Raw genomic sequence first — 16,401 nt, forward strand, 5'->3', positions numbered from 1 at the left:
GGAGAGGGGGGAGGTAGGGAGAGGAGGAGAGAGGAAGGGATGAGAGAGGAAGGGATGAGAGAGGAGGGGAGGGGAGAGGAGGACAGAGGAAGGGACGGGGGTGGCCCCAAGAGTCCCAAGACCCCCTGAAGGTGACGACCCTCTGTCCCTCTCCAACCGAGCAGCACACACTCAGCTGTGTAGGACATGTGGCTCCCACCTAACATTTTGTTTGGAAACAAAGCACCCTGCACTACAACAAGCGTGATGCTCCCACAGGCCAGAGGCGCCCTGGTGCTCTCGGGGTGAGGCCTCGTCGTCTGGGCTGCACTGCACACGGGACCTTGCACACCTGTCCCTGCTGCCAGGACCTACCTCATTGAAGACAACCCTGGGCAGTGGCCTCGAGAGCTGCTCCATCGGCTTCACTGCAGTTTTCCACGTCCTCCCGAAGAAGTGCCGGTAGGTGACATCAAAGAAAGACACCCGCAGATGACATCCAACTTCTGACAGCGCCTCCAGCATACCCTAGGAGACAGCAGGAAGCAGCCATGACACGCCCTGTGTCAAGAGCCATCCACAGTCACTGAGCACCACCAGGCAGACACTGAGCCCTGGCTTCCAACCCACTTGCTCAGGCATCAGCTGCCCAATTTCCTGTTCCTCAGCCACGGCTACTGGTCTTAGTGGGGCAGCAAACCAAGTGCCAGTTAGAACGTTGAAGTCCCCTAGACAGACACAGGCTCAAGACACCCACAGCCTATGAGACACCAGACGTGCCTGCAGAGTGCAGGCCGGGAGCTGCTGGCAGCCACTCTGTCCCACACCTGAAACTGATGCTACCTGTGGCTTTGTCTGCTGGGTGACTTAACAAATCAACTCTGCCTTAAGCCATTTTGATGTGTTTTTTATCATCTGCAACCAAGTGAGTTCTTCCTGATAGAACCAGAAACCAGAAACTCTAATCCTCAAATTTCCAGAATTATCTTGGGGCAGAGTCAGCAAAGGAAAAGCAGATCTCTGAGGACTGAGAAACAGATGCAAACACAGAACAAAGCAGCCCGAAAGGGCAGACAAGGCCCCTCCCTCAGCTCTACTACTCACAGTTCGCTTCTGTTTTAGCCTTCAGTTCTTGTCACTGGTGAGGACTAGCCCTGTCACAGTTCTTACCTGAGACAAAGAGTTTCTGCCTTTCTTTCATTCACTTAGCAAACACTAACTAAAGGTCTACTCTGGGTATTGACTCTGTGCCAGGCACAGGTCCGGGCACTAGGGATTCAACAGGGGACAAAAGAGATGCAATCTCTGCCCTTATGGAGCTTGCAGGATAAACAAGGAGGGGAGAGATGGGTGGGCCCACCAGTTCAGAAAGGAGGGTCAGGGAGGTGCTGGAGCAGAGAACTCGGAGCAGCAGGAGAACCACGGGGCAGCTGGGGCATGTGAGCCAGGTGGGAGCCTCCAACTCCAAGGTCCTGGCAGAAGAGCAGGGGTGGCAGGAGCTGTGAGAGGTACGGCAACTGTATTTAGCTATGAGCTATATTTCTTATTTCTGTATTCCCTATGCTCTGGCAGCTAGGGCTTCTGACGAGACAGACTGTGCCCCAGAGTTAGCTACGTCCTAGGGACAGCACATGTCCTGCCCACCCAGCCATCTTTCATGTGTAAACCAACCAATCCAGCGCCCACATCTACCTGCCCCTCTATCTGGCTCTTACACTGCAGGAGACAGTATCCTCTGCCCCAGTAGTCTCAAGGTCAAGAGCCAGGCACGAGGGGCTATTTCTACATCCCAGAGGCCACTGAAATTACACACACTAGTCAGTCCCAAGCCTGCCAGCTGCTTCCCCACCTCAGCACAGTGAAGGCCCTGCCAGGCTTCCCCTCTCTCCCTCTGCCTCTTGAATGACCCTGTGGGGCCTGCATGGTGTGGCCTGCCCCCTCCTCCTGCGTTCAATGGTTGTCATCTCCTGATCTGCTGGCCTCACCATGCCTAAACAGAACCAGTCCCAGCGACATTCTGTACAAACAGAAAACCCACCCAACTGCAGCAGGCTGAGCGTGGGAAGACAGGTGGGATGAGAGGCACAACTGCTGCTCCTGCAGGCCCCCAGCAAGGGGACAGGCTGGGCTCTTACTCCCAAATCAAGGGGAGCCAGGATAGACTACAGGTAGAGACAGCAGGAGCCAACGCGGGGTTCTGAGATTCCATGTGGAGATGAGACTTCGGGGGAGGAGAGGGAGCAGGAGCTGCTCCACCATCCAGGCCAGAGTGGGCAGGGCAGTGGGGGTGACAGGGCGCGTGCACACCTGGGCTCTGTCACCAAGGCTGGGCTGTGCGACCTGAGGGGAGAGGAGCAGGAAGGACAGGGGTAAACTCGCCTTTACCCGGCCCTGGCAGGCTCGTGCTGACTCCCTCGTCTCTGTGAAGCAACCAGGACAGAGGTAGGTCATCCATAGGGACAGGGAGGAGGAGGAGGCGCAGGTCTGGGGGAGCAGCCTCACTTGTCTATCTGTCCCCTTCCCACGCCTGCCCCTCCACGCTGGCCACTGCCTCCTCCAGGGTCCTCACTCGCCTCTGACATCCAGGATCCTTCCAGTTGCTGTCATCCAGACCCACCCCAGGCCCCATTGACCTTTCCCCAGGGCAATCATCAAAATTTACATGCTGGCTGTCTGTGCCCCCAGCTAGAGCATGAGCTCTGCAAGGATGTGAACCTAGAACACTCTGTTCCCTGCCCTATCCCTTGGGCCGAGCAGAGGCCTTGCACAGGCAGCTCCTCAATACATATAGATCCTCAGTGCGAGGACTGCCCAGGGCTCCAGCATCAGCCAGCTTCTCTTCCCTGTCGTCATCTCAGAAGTTAATCACCAGCCAAGCCGCCCACCTCCCAAAGCTGAGCTCCCAGTAGCTCAGCTACTGCTGCCTGAGACTTCTTCCCAGGCCAGACCCTAACCTTACACTACTTTGTAAGCAATTCTATGTGAATGAGTTTCCACGGAGAGCTTTGTGAAGACAGGACAGGGGGCAGAGCCACTTTGTGTCCCCAGAATAAGTGCCAAAAAAATATCAAATTGAATTAAATAGTGTTTAAGAGATGTCAAGAGTTCAGGGTAGTGTTCAGATCTTCCAAATCCTTAGGAGTTTTTTAGTCTATTTTTTCCATCAATTATTAAGAAAGGACAGTTAAAAGTCTCCAACTATGACTATGTTTTTGGGGGGTTTTCTTCTGAGACAAATCTCACTATGTCGCCCTCAGTAGAGTGCCATGGCATCACAGCTCATAGCAACTTAAAACTCTTGGGCTTAAGCGATTCTCTTGCCTCAGCCTCCCAAGTAGCTGGGACTACAGGCACCCACCATAACGCCCAGCTATTTTGTTGTTGTTGTCATTATTGTTTAGCAGGCCCAGGCCAGGTTCAAACCCACCAGCCCTGGTGCATGTGGCCAGCATCCTAACCCCTGAGCTACAGGCGCCAAGCCATCCAACTATGACTGTGAATCTGAATACAGTTCTCTTTAGTTTTCACCCAATTTTGTTTCACATATTAGAAGCCTTGTCATTGAGTGCTATATACAGGAGTTAGCACAACAGACCTCACTGCTAGGCTATGAAAGATCCTCGGCTGAAGACTGGAAACTTAGATTTCCCAGTCTAAGGAGAACTTAGTTCCTTTGGGGGGGCGGGGGGGTGTTCCTACACCTACCTTGTAGGAATGGCTTACTACGCCCAAAGTGTTTATAAACTTGGCTTATGCTGAACACCTGTCTCCCCTCTGGGTGTCTGGAATTTTGGCGCACAGCATTTGGTAGGCAGCATTTCACACGGCGTCCTCACAGTCCACTGCTGAGAAAGTAAACGCCTGCTGTGTGGCTCCCCTGGGAGAGGGGCCCTGGAAGCTTGTGCTTCTCCCAGCGTGCCTATTCCCTTTGCTGATCCTGCTCGGTGCGCTTTAGCCGCCATCAATCTTGGCTGCGAGTATAAGGATATGCTGCGTCGCCCGAGTCCCCTTAGAGAAGCTTCGAGCCTGGGAGGTTGGTCCTGGTGGCCCCACACAGGCGCATCCACACCTAGGGATCTGATGCTTTCCCGATTATCATCACCTCTGTGAAACACCTTTTTATCTCTGGTAACACTGTTCACTTGGAAATCTACTTTGACACCAGCACAGACACAGAGTTCTCTCACGCTCAGTATTTACATGGTACATTGTTTCCATCTTTTTGCTTTCAACCTGAATATTTTCGTTTAAAGTGTACTTTTTCTTAATGACATGTAATTGGGTCTTAAGTGACACTTTTAACACACGACTTTAAATCAAAAATTCTACTTGCAGGAATGATTCTACAGACACACATGTATATGTACATGAAAAAAATTATAGGACTGAGGTTATACATAGTAGCAGTATCTACCTATCTACCATGTTTCCCCAAAAATAAGACACTGTCTTATATTTATATTTTCACAAGATGACACACTAGGGCTTATTTTCAGGAGATGTCTTCCTCTCCATGGTAAATGCATATCTGCATAGCCATGCCCATCACTAGGTCTTATTATCAGGGTAGGGCTTATATTTAACAAATGCACAGAAAACCTGCTAGGGCTTATTTTTGGGGTAGGTCTTATTTTGGGGGAAACACAGTAGTAAGTGCCATTTATATATTTAAACATAGTAGTAAGTGCCATTTATATATTTAAACACAGTAGTAAGTGTCATTTATATATTTAAAAAGGAAAAATACACATAGGTATATTTACTTGCTGTATTTGCTTAGAATTTCTGGAAAGTTACACAAAAATAACTAACCCTGTTGCCTTAGAGACACTATGAAACAATTTCCCTCTCCCTGTGTATCCTTGTCAACTTTGAACTATACGATTATCTTTTCAAAAATAAAACAATAAAATGTCCTTCATAAAATTCCTAGGAAAGAAGGAAGTGCCATCAACTACCTTGGGAGCTACTAAAAGGCAGTGGAGCCAGGCTGGGCAGCGGCCACCCAGAGCTGTATCACCCAGGCAGCTGACTCCACAGAGCCAGGCTGGGCAGCAGCCACCCAGAGCTGTGTCACCCGGGCAGCTGACTCCACTCCTCTCGGGCTCTGTTCTGCTTCTGTACAACGTGGGGACAATGGCACCTACTCCACAGTGCTCTGGTAAGGACCAAGTGCAGTAGCACAAGAGTAGGAAGTAAAGCTATGACACAGTAGCCACCACAGTCCCTAACTTGGTGGCAAGGATGCAGTCGGTGCTCAGTCAGAGGGTTTGGGACTAGAAGATGCAGGACAGAAGTGATGCAACAGCAGCACATTATTCCGAGACCAAGCATGCCAACAGCTTGAACACATGCAAATACTACCCCAGCAGCGGCAGAGGAACAGTCTTGCCAAACCAGAACCCGCAAGGAGCCACATGTTTACACCAGCAGGACTGGGTCCTCCTTGTGCACCATGGGCCAGTTCAATCACGTGGGCATTCTTTGGGCAGCGGCACGGAACCATGAGCTTGTCCAGCAGCTCCTGACAGCTGAGGGCGCAGATGGATGTGGAGCCACGAGGGCAGAGGCACACGCAGCCACACCTGGGGCCAGCAGGAAGCCCCAGGCTCAGCCCCTGCTGTCCTCACTGAAGGCAGGCCATGTGCAGCCTCGCCCCAGGCCGCCGGGCTCACCAGGTCCTTCAAGATGGCACTTCTCTAGGTGTGGTCCCTAAGCCCCTAAGTTCAGAGAGATCCTGGCAGGGGCTCCACAAGGGCAAAACTATCTTTATAATACCCAGATGTGATTTGTCTTTTTCCCTGTGTTGACTTCCAAACTGAGGGAAAGCAGGTCATTTGTGTTTGTAAATTGCTCCACTGTAGGCAGAAAGAATCCCTTACCCAGAGTCAAAAGTGCTGACCAAGTCGCTGAATCGCATATTCTCTTTGCTGATGGGCCACTTTGCCTCTGACTACTGCCAAGGCCCAAGGTAATGGGTACAGTGGTAGGATGCAAGCAGATCAAGTGGAAATCAATACAGATGCTCCTCACCTGATGATGGGGTTCCATCCAATAAAACCCCTGGTAAGCTGGAAATACTGTAAGTCAAAGATGCACTCACGACACCAAGCCTGCTGAGCACCACCGCTTAGCCCCACCTGCCTTAGATGTGCTTGGAACACTTACATCAGCTGACATGGGCAAAACCACCTAACACCAAGCCTACTTTATAATGAAGTGCTAAATGGCTCAGTGATTTATTGACTACTGCACAGAGAGAAAAAAACAGAATGCTTGTATGAGTACAAGCAAACAACCCTAAGTTGAGCAGTCGTAAGTTAGGGACCCATGTTAACTGGAAGCCTGGTCACAGGCGAAAGCAGTAATGATGTGCTTTTGATAATAAACGGCAAATTTCATTACCTGCTTAATTATCAGCCCATCAAGCCACTTCAGGACACACTGGAATGCTGTGGATTCCTTCAGAAGCTGGCGTGCTCTGTGCGGATGCGGTGGGACGAGCGCGTTTTGGGCAAAGACCCTGTGCCAGTCATTCATTCTGCCGTCTGAGAATCCCATGGGCCTCCGGACTATCTGCACCATTTATGATTAAAAGATGAAGGAAAAACTCATAAGGGCCACAGTGATCAGAGCAATTCTGAAAGTTTTTGGCATCCCACTGAATCCCAGAAAAATCTCCACCCCTAAAAGCACATTGGGCAATCCCACTCCAAACCCCAGCACAGCAGACTGCACTGCTGGCTGCACAGGCTGTCTGCCCCTTGCTCTGGAGAAGCCTCCACCTGCCTTCATGGACCAACCAGAGTGTGACTACTCTGGTCTTGGAGGCTAATCTAGGTGGGTACACACAGGGCTGCTCTGTACAGCTGTGTAGGTTGAGTACTGCACCAGGTATGAGTGGCAGCTGAAACCCAGCCCTGGTGTGGCACTATCTTGGAGGGGGCCAAAACAGTGGAGAAGAAATGTCCTCATTAGAGCCCTGGCTGTAGGACACCCTAAAGCCAGTCGCCCCAGGACACCTTAGCTACATGGATAAAGTCTTTTGTTACTAAAGCCATTTGGGGACTGGTTTCAAGTGTTACCAGCTTTAGTGACCCAGCCTAAAACAGGTATTATCTGCTCCCTTCCAGGCACGCAGGGATCTGAACTTTCCCTAGACATCTTTTCCACTGACACAGAATCCTAAGATCTTGGCATCGGGAAGAGGCTGCATTCTGTACGCTATGATGATACACAAGGAGAAAACGCCATGGGTCTGGTCTTCTAAGGTATCGGTTCTCTAGGTGGCCTTCCCAAATCCCTGAGGTCCAGAGAGATCCTGTCAGGGGCTCCACAAGGCCAAAACTATTTTCATTAATACCCAGATGTTACCAGTCTATTTCACCATGACGACATCTGCACTGGTAGAGCACAGCACCCGTGGGTAAGGCTCCGGAGGCCTCAGCATCACCCCGACAGCCAACTGCCCTGGCGGGACTTTCCCTGCGGCCACTGCTGGTGTACAAGCTGAAAGGACCACTTTTTTTCATTCGCCAACACCATTTTCACTAAAAAGTATGACCGACAGACAAGCTATGGATATTCTGACTTGGGTACTTGGCAGACATTTCCAGACACGAATGGAGTCAGCATGTCACTTCAAGGAAAACTGTGATAAAAATGCAGTTTTTAAGCAAAAATTAGAACTGAGAACATTTGTATCCTTCACCGTGAGCCTGACAGATTCAAGGCTTTCCTATGAGATGGGCGGTAACAAAATGAATGTGATCTCCTGAGCCTGCACTGGTTAACTATGTTGATACCTGGAAGGTCTGCGTGACTCAGTGAACCAGTATTTTCCAAATGAACAAGGCATAATGATACAAAATCCTGCAAGAATAAAAGGTCTGTCCACAGTACAACAGATCAAAGGATTTTAGTGTCAGAGTGTAAAAAGTTCATTGATGGAAGCCTCCACTTTGAAACAAATCTTTAAGAAACTAGTTCTTATGGAGTTAAGATGTACCATCAAATATCCAGTTATCTAAGAGGCTCCGCCCATCTGGATGTGGACGGATGTCCTGCGAACACTTCAATCAAAGTAACACATCCCCACGGGTGGAACGCAGAAGCAGGTGGGCGAACCCAGCTGTCCCTATGACCCCAGACAGTGAAGACAGACGCAGAACCACAGGACAACCCCTCTTCTCACGTTTTTATTTTGGAAAACATAGTTGGTTTTCATTAAAAAATTATTTTTTATGCTAACATGTAATAGGGTTATTGTTACTTTTAAATACCTTAATAACATTTTTGGCATTTCTCAGTTTCAAATTTCTGTATTGTAAACATTGATAGCTCTAACTCATATAAACAAAAGTTCTTGGAGCCTTCAATTTTAAAGAGTCAAAGGGTCTGAGACCCAAAACTTTGAGCAGTGCTAGTGTAACAAGTCACCATCTCCATGCTACAGCTACACATGGGACTAGAGAGGGCACAACGAGCCAGCCTAGGGTACTCCTATCTCAGGGGCTAGTCCTCACCTGGAATGCACCCACTGTGGGCCAGACACACCCTCACTTGCACTGGTTTGTTTTGTGTTGTTTTGTGGGTTATTTTTCTCTGTTCAATATCCCTTGCTTTGTGGAAAGACTCTCACCCAATTTCATATGTGAGAAGGGCCGCTCCCAAATTCAGGCCAGAGGCCTGCAGTGATGGTCTCAGAGAGGAACGGGAGACCCACGTGGAGCCACTCAGGCCTTCCCTGAGGGACCTGCGCCCAGGCTGTCTTCTCCAATGTGCAGAACTGCCCAGACCATGCAAGCCTGGAGCCCCAGGGGCCATTCGGCCACCACAGGGAGAGGCTAGGGCAGAGGCCAGTCCAGGGGAAGTTGAGTTTGGACTTCTGCCCTCCAGAGCTGAAAAAGAGTACATTTGAGTTCTTTTAAGCCACCAAGTTTATGGGATGTTATTATAGAAGTCATAGTGCCACCTCCTCTGGGACGGCTTCCCGATGTTCCTTGACACTGTGCTTCCTTTGGAGCCGGCACAAGTCACATGCCTTGTGTTGACCTGCTCACCAGCCAATCCCTTCCTGAAGGGGGGCTTATTCCTCCCGTGTCACTGGTACCCAACTCGCCACCAGAACACAATAAATACTCACAAAATCAAATCAAACCTCAAGTAAAGCCAACGCTCAACTTTTTTTTTTCAGAGAAATGTTTTCCTGTTGACTTTCATTATAAAATTGGGAAGTGTATTCTTACAACAGGCATCATGATGGACCCAGAGGGGCATTGCTGGGGGAAGCCCTCCTGACATGGCGCCCGCAGGACAGCGTCCACTCTGTCTGCTCTCCTCGCATGCCTGACTCCTGAACCAGGGCCACCTTCTCTCCTCCCTGGGTGTCTGCGGACCTGGTGTCCCACACAGCTGTGGTAGGAGACACTGCTAAAGAACTTACAAGCTCAAGGGGGTACACATTAACCCAGTGTGACCCACTGTGCCAGCAGGGCACACACAGGACAGAAAGGCATCCTCTCTGAAAAGAGCTGCCACCCACATGGACATCCTGAGGCTCAGAAGGTAGAGGCAGGACATCTGTCTGAGGGGCCACCAAGGGCTAGGTGACACCTGAGACACCTGAGGGAGGGGGCCAGACAGCTCCAGGGCTCACTTCTCTCCCCCACCTCACAGACCAGTGAGGGCCCTCCATCTGGCCCTCACGGCTCTCCACCCTACTCTCACCCATTACAGGTCCAATCTTTGAATGATTAAATAGTAACAGAAAATCCATGGATGAAGGGCAGTAGGGCCTTGGGGCCAAATAAACAGTAGGAGGAAAAAACCAGGAGGGTTCCAAGCTCTGCACACTAGAAAAAGGCACTAGGGGCTCACCCAGGGGAAAAGAGAAAGGAAACACATCAGCCTTTATGGCGCTCCAGATAAAGAATTCCAAATAAAAGCAACACAAGAAAAGAAAATAGTGACTAATTCTCACATAAATTGGATTTAATTTTGACCAAAGTGCATTACTCAAACATTAATTTTTAATTCAACTTGTTAATATGTTGTTTAGGACATTGCATCCTCATTTATAAGTGAAATATGTTTGTAATTTCCCCTTTATAATAATATATTTTCTCCGATTTTAATATCAGGTATATACAGATCGAGTAGAATGATTTTGAAGTATTTCTTCTTTTTCTATTGTCTATAAGATTTGCACGATCTGTTCTTTGAAATTATCTTTCACTTTTATTTATAAATATTAGTTGTCTATTTTTGAGACTTAAAATAAAAATAAGAAGAAGTTAACTGATGACTCCATACTGAATCTCAGAGTCAAAGCATTCTATAATAGACATACTCTTATTTGACAATGTGAAGGTCACTGTCCTTGCATTATTATTATTATTATTGCTTAATATTTTGATGCAGCAATCATCTGATTTCTTTTCTGAATGTATTTATGTTAGTTCGTTCCTTACGAGGTTTTTGTTTCTAGTCCTTATCTTAAACATTGTTATTGTTATTAAATTTTAAGCCTTTTCAATTTTGTGAAGGCAAAAAATGGAAACCTAATAAACACATGTATATGTAAAATAAATAAATAAAGAATTCCAAATAAGGATTGTAATGAAATCCAAGAGAAAATGGAAAACCAACTCAGAGAAACCAGAAAAACAATTCAGGAAATGAATGAAAAATTCACTAAAGAGAATGGCATATTAAAAAAACATAGAACTCCTGGTAATGAAAAATTCACTTAGGGAAATACAAAACACAGTAGAAAGTTTTAAGAATGGGCTAGGCCAGGCAGAAGAAAGAATCTCAGAGCTTGAAGACAACTCTTTCAAATTAACTCCAACTGCTCCGTACAGTAAGCATCATCACCATCCCCATCTTACAGATGAGGAAACTGAGGCTCAGACCAGCGCTGATAAACCTAAGACCATTACAACCAACCCTCACCGACCCACCCATGGAGACAGCCAGGAGAGCAGGAAGAAGAACAGCGGTGGGGAGAGCACTGGAGGACCAGGGACCCAGCTAATCCTCTGTCCCCCTCCTCTACACGTTCAGGAAAGACTCTCACCCTCCTGCCTGTTCCCAATGTACAAAATGTGGGCTTCAAAGTCTCCCTGAAGCCTTTCTTTCTGCAGCTCTATTCAACAAATGTTTATCAAGAACCTACTAAGTTCCAGCACATAGGAATGCCCAGTCTTCCAGAATCCAGGAATCCAGAGGGGGAGAAAGGCGAGAGGGTGAGCCTGGGCAGCACAGGGAATATGAGCCTAACCTGGTCGGGGGTGGAGGGGAGAAGGGTGGGCTAGGAAGACCGAAGTCCCACAGGCAGACTTTCCCAGGGAAAAGATGGGGCGGGAGGTGGGGAGGTTCTGTCAGGCACAGGGAAGCCTGCTTTCCAGAAGTGAAGGACGGAGTGGAATACCTGAGACGTAGGCGCCTCGGGGAGCTCTCCGGGAAGCAGAAGTTTGATTAAGCACTGCCTGGAATTCCCTCACTCTGTGACATTCTACCAGTACCGACCCTGTGTTAAGCCCAGGAGAATGGGTCCTGAACACAGAAGACATGCTCATCGCCTCCGTGCAACGGAGAGAGGAGCCACACAGAGACAGGACCCACATCAGCACACAAAAGGCACAGCTGTAACCTAGGAAGACTGCACAGGAAAGACTCAAGGAGACCTAGGACCAGAAGGCACTGCCCACCGTCACCGAAAATACTCCTTCCCAACACTCGGGAGACAGAATCCAGAGGTCTTTTAGGAAGCCGGGCACGAAGAGATCCCAGGTGAGACCCACGGGGCGGGGGGGCAGCCCGGCGCCAGTGGGGATGGACAGTGGGCAGCGCGTGTTCCGGCCAGCCTGGAGGTGCGGCAGCAGGAAAGGGGAGAGAAGGCTGCAGCTGCCCAAGGGCAGAGCCTCGCGGGCACATCGAGGGCCGCAGAGTTGCACGACCACCACCAGGGAAGGGTCGGCCAGAGCTGCACAGCCGGACGCAGAAGCCACCGAGCGGGAGCCCGCGGGAAGGTGCCTGCGGGGGTTTAGGCGATCGGCACAGTCCTCGTTTCCACCGGAGCGCCAGGGGGGCGGGGGGCGAGGGGCAGGGGGCAGAGGGCAAAGGGCAAGCACAAAGGAGCCCGTGACGCCCAACGGCACTGACGGCCAGGCCGCACCAAGTGGCCAGACGGGGGTGAGAGGTGAGGATTCCGCAGGTACAGCCCCGCGCCGCGATCACCGCCGCACTCCATAGGCACTAGGTCCCCACGTAGAGGCGGAATGGACTATCCCACCTCCAGGCTGCGTGACCCGAGCCGGCTCTGCTGCCAACCGCGCCTCTAGGCCGCGTCCAACCTCCCCCGCGGCGCTGGCTCCCATGGTTCCGCCCTCCGCGGGCAGCGTTACCTAGGAGACAGGCCAGCAACCGCGCCGAGAGCGACTAGGCCCACGCTTTCGAGGAAGTTTCCCTACGACGGACCCAGAAGCCGGGTGCCCAGTGGAGCCGCAGGCCTTGCAAGCCGAGAACCGGCCGAAGGGCGCGCCCTGTCTGCAGCCACCGGCGGGAGGAGCCTCGGAAGGTGGCTCGCTGCAGGCCCGGGCCAAAAGCCCGCCTCGCCTCCCTTTCGTCGTCAGGGCCTCGGGGCCAATCAGAGCCCAAGTCAAGGGTATACGCTCGACAAACGCCAGCCAATTGGCGAGGCGGCGGGCCCGTCCTAATTTGCATGGCTGACAAGCCCTCAGCCAATGGGAATGTGACTGGCGTGAAATCCAGCCAATGACAATCTGGAAGAGGCGTGGCCCCGGGCGTCCCACGAGGTGAAGATGCTGCGAGCGGAACCTGCCGGAGCAAGCGGGATTCGAGGGTGCTAAAGTCGCAGGGGCAGGGCGGGAAGGAAGATCCGGAGTGGGGCGCAGGATCCGGAGCTGGAGCCCCCAGGTGAGTACAGGGGGAGACCCCGGAGGGCTGCGCTTTACCTGGACCTGCGCCGGGAGAGCTGCGGCATGCACCGCCGTCCTTTCTCCATCTCCTACCCGGCCCTGCGTCCCTGTCCCCAAGGCTGTCTCACCTCCTCCCCAGTCTCTTCACCTCCGCCACTGCCTCCCTTCCCCCCATCCCATCGTCTCTTTCCTTCCCAGTCAACCTGCCTGACCTTTCAGCTCGCACCCCCGACCCTTACCCCAAACTTCATCCTTCTACAGCATCACGCGGTGCACCTGACCCCCACATCTCTGTCCTCTCCTGGCCCGCAGCCTCTCCTCCCCTTCCCCCCATCCTCCTCCCGTCCCCTCTCCGGCCTCTGCGCAGCCCCATCGGAGCCCTCCTGGTCTCGTCGCCCTCTTTGCTTCCCCTCGTAGCTCCGCAAGATTCATCCTTCGTCCTCCCCGCGTGCCCCCGTGTCCCTCTGGTGCTAGTCCCCATCCTCCCTCCCATCCTGCTCTCTGCCCCTCCGACCTCTCCCGTGGGCGCTCTCTCTCCATGTTGCCCTGCTCCCGGGGACCTTGACACTCCTTTCCTGCACCAGTTCCTGGGGCTACTGACACCCCCACTCTCCCACCCCCGTCTCTCTCCAGCTTCTCCCTTATGCCCAGACCCTGGCATAAAGCACTTCTCCACCTCCCTACCTGCTGCTGCTCCTTCGGGATGCAGAGACCCAGCTGCTGCACCGCTTCCTGCTGCAGTAGCAGCAGCCGGGTGTACCTGCCCACCTTCCCACTTTCCCACCCGCCCATCCTGGCGCATCCTGGCGCATCCCTGAGTTTCTGGGCATTTGTCCTGGGGGCTCCTGTAGGGGCTACACTTTGACTAGAGCATTCTGGGTGGCTCCAGGTGGGAAGCCCTGGGGCACCCTCCTCTCTGGCCACCATCTCCCTCCCCACCCCACCCCCACTTTCCTGCTCAGCCTCACTTTGTGATTCAGCATTTTTGGGGTTGGTAACTTTCTTTGCTTCCCGTCGTGATAGGGACCTGGCTGTGGGGCTGGAGGCAGGGGATCTTGATCCTGCAGTTGGCAGGGCCACCTTAGGAACCAGACCTGAGCTGCCTGGTTGGGAGAGGGTTGGGGAGTGGGCCTGCCGATGGAGGTTCCTTTTCCTCCCTTTCATTTGTCTGCCCTGCGTTGAACCGTATCCAAAGGAAGATGACATAAGTAATAGCTCTTGGGGAAATGGGCTATTAGCATTTATGGAAATTAATACATCCATATCCGAGGAGAGAGAACACCAAGTTCAGGCCACAGCTGTCCCACTGTCTGTCATTTCAGGATTTCTTCTATCTCTGCAACTTCTCCTCCTCCTCAAAAACACCAGCCCCCACCCCGCACACACACACTGCCAATGCCAAGAGCAAGCTCTTGCTGTGCTGAGGAAGCCGCATCAGGCCCTGCGTTGCAGGGTTTAGAGACCTGCATGTGGAAAGTGGCGTCTGCCCACCTGATTCTCACTTGGCTGCTCCAGAGTCCAGACTGGTGTGCAACTCCTGGGCTCCAAGCCCTGTGCTTTCACAGCATGGGCACTCAGCTTGCACTTGGCCCCGAGGTCCTGTCTATATCAGAGTCAAGGTGCAGCCTCTCCAGGACAGCTTTCTGAGTCCACACTGCCTCTGACAGTGTCTGGGTTGCAGCCTGTCCCTGCCTCAAAAGCAGCCTGGTGGGGCTTCCCTCACAAAACCAAGGAGGTTCGTTCTTTTCTTCTCTCTTTCCTACACCAGTCAACAAATGCTTCATAGGTGCTGATTAGTGCCCAGGAACTGAGCCAGGCAGTGGGGCTGGAGGGGTGCGTCATGAAAGATGTGAAACCCTTGTCATGTGTTTCTTTTGTTGAAAACCCTTGTGGGTCTGGATAAGGAGCCTAGAATGGAGGAAGCATGCACAAAACCAACTGCACACAGGAGATGGGGCACAGGCTGTGGGTGCGAGTGAGGCACAGGGGCCGAGAGCTCTGGGGGCCAGCCTGCTGGAGAAGGCTTTGTACCCTTGGGCAGGCAGGCTGGCTGGCTGGCTTTCCTTTTTAAATAAGCTTCTGAAACCCAAATGATGCGAGAGGAAGTGAGTGGCACAAAGTTTTGATTTGGCAGTTTCCGGTGAGGGCTGGGAGGGTGGGGCCCCTGGAGGCTTTCCCGTGTGCTGGTGCCCGCCCTGGCCCCTGGGCAGACACTGGCTATGTTGAAGGAGAAACTGCCCCTACTCAATGCGTGTGAGGAGGAGCGCGTCTCCATTTCCAGGGGCTCTGGCCAGAAGCAGCCTGTGCTAGGTCCTTGGCTAAATTCTCAGTGATCCTCATATCCCCAGAGTCCCAGACTCAAAGTGTTTTCCTGGTGTCCCCAAATAAGGAGGTAGAACAGCAGGCCACTGAGGGCAGCATTCAGGAAGGAGATGTCTAGAGCCAGAGACCCCATACCTCCCTCTGTCCCTTCTTCCTATGCCAGAAGGTCTTCTAGACTCTGAAGCTGCAAGGATTTGGGCCACCCAACAGAGGAGTAACAGAAGCCCAGAGAGCAGAAGCTTCTCCAAGGTCACACAGTGGAGCTGGGCTGGGCTGGGATGGGCCCCACACATCCTACTGATTTGTGCCAGTTCAACTCTCTGGCTGTCCAAGCTGGAGAAAGCCAACAGTCCAAAGACATGACCAGCTGCCCTTTGGGAAGGCCACTTTGGAGGTGTTTCTGTCATTCATGGGAGAAGCCTGCACCCTCAGGTGTGTCCAGTTCACCTGAGGGGCTGTTGGGAGCAGAAGGTGCCACTAACCACAGAAAATTCTCCACGACTGCAGTCCTGCCTGGCCCACAGGCCCCAACTCAAGAGCCTTGTTCGTGGCCCTCAAAGAGATGGCTCTGTAGCTAGAGAGAAGGCAGGGAGCCCAGGGTCCAGGCGGGATGGAGGTGAGGAACCACCCTCCCCACTTTGGAACTCCACTTCTTACCTTGGTTTGCCTCAGGTCCTTGTCAATAGCCCTGTGAGGTAGGCTGCTTAGCCAGGATGGGGAAACTGAGGCACGGGACAGTGGCAAGACTGACACTAGTCTCCCAGCTAGGGAGGAAACCTTGATCCTGTTCCCGTCCTGCCAGGTCTCTGTGGCAGGGGCCCTCTCCATCCCACTGAGCCCCGACACACGCCTCGGCAGGGGGCATCTCCTTAGATGTTCAGGAGGGTCAGGTTCAGTCCTGGGCCCTGGGGCATGTATGAAGTGGCCTTTCTCGTGACAGGGGAAGCTCTGCACTGCTCTCCCCTTGGTGACAGACAGCCCACTGCTCTCAGCCCTTTACTCACTGCACCTCCCCCAGCCCGTCCCAGCCCATCTGTGACCATGTGGAGCGATGTGCTCTCTCGGCTCAGCCAGCACCGAAGAGGCAGACAGAAAGGGTCCCTCCCCAGAGAGGACACATGCTGCAGGGGTGGTAGGGGTCACTGTCTGTGGTGGT

At 52.3% G+C, this 16,401-nt stretch overlaps 2 protein-coding genes across 2 annotated transcripts in view; one reads left to right on the forward strand and one right to left on the reverse strand.

The window, feature by feature from the left end:
* Positions 1–6,707, reverse strand: part of NPHP4 (nephrocystin 4) — an 86,428-nt gene extending 79,721 nt beyond the window's left edge. The window contains exons 1-2 of the mRNA XM_012807295.2: positions 6,385–6,707; positions 355–507 (exon numbers count right to left, since the gene is read on the reverse strand). Coding sequence (XP_012662749.2) covers positions 355–507; positions 6,385–6,564 — 333 coding nt within the window. The 5' untranslated portion in view covers positions 6,565–6,707. The remainder of the gene's footprint in view (positions 1–354; positions 508–6,384) is intronic.
* Positions 6,708–12,444: 5,737 nt separating this feature from the next.
* KCNAB2 (potassium voltage-gated channel subfamily A regulatory beta subunit 2) overlaps positions 12,445–16,401 on the forward strand; it is an 88,603-nt gene continuing 84,646 nt past the window's right edge. Inside the window, exon 1 of the mRNA XM_003793220.3 lies at positions 12,445–12,921. The gene's annotated coding sequence lies outside the window, so the exon portion shown is untranslated. The remainder of the gene's footprint in view (positions 12,922–16,401) is intronic.

This window comes from Otolemur garnettii, unplaced genomic scaffold (genome assembly GCF_000181295.1).
Source record: "Otolemur garnettii isolate 467f Iridium unplaced genomic scaffold, OtoGar3 scaffold00067, whole genome shotgun sequence".
In the NCBI taxonomy this organism is placed as follows: Eukaryota; Metazoa; Chordata; class Mammalia; order Primates; family Galagidae; genus Otolemur; species Otolemur garnettii.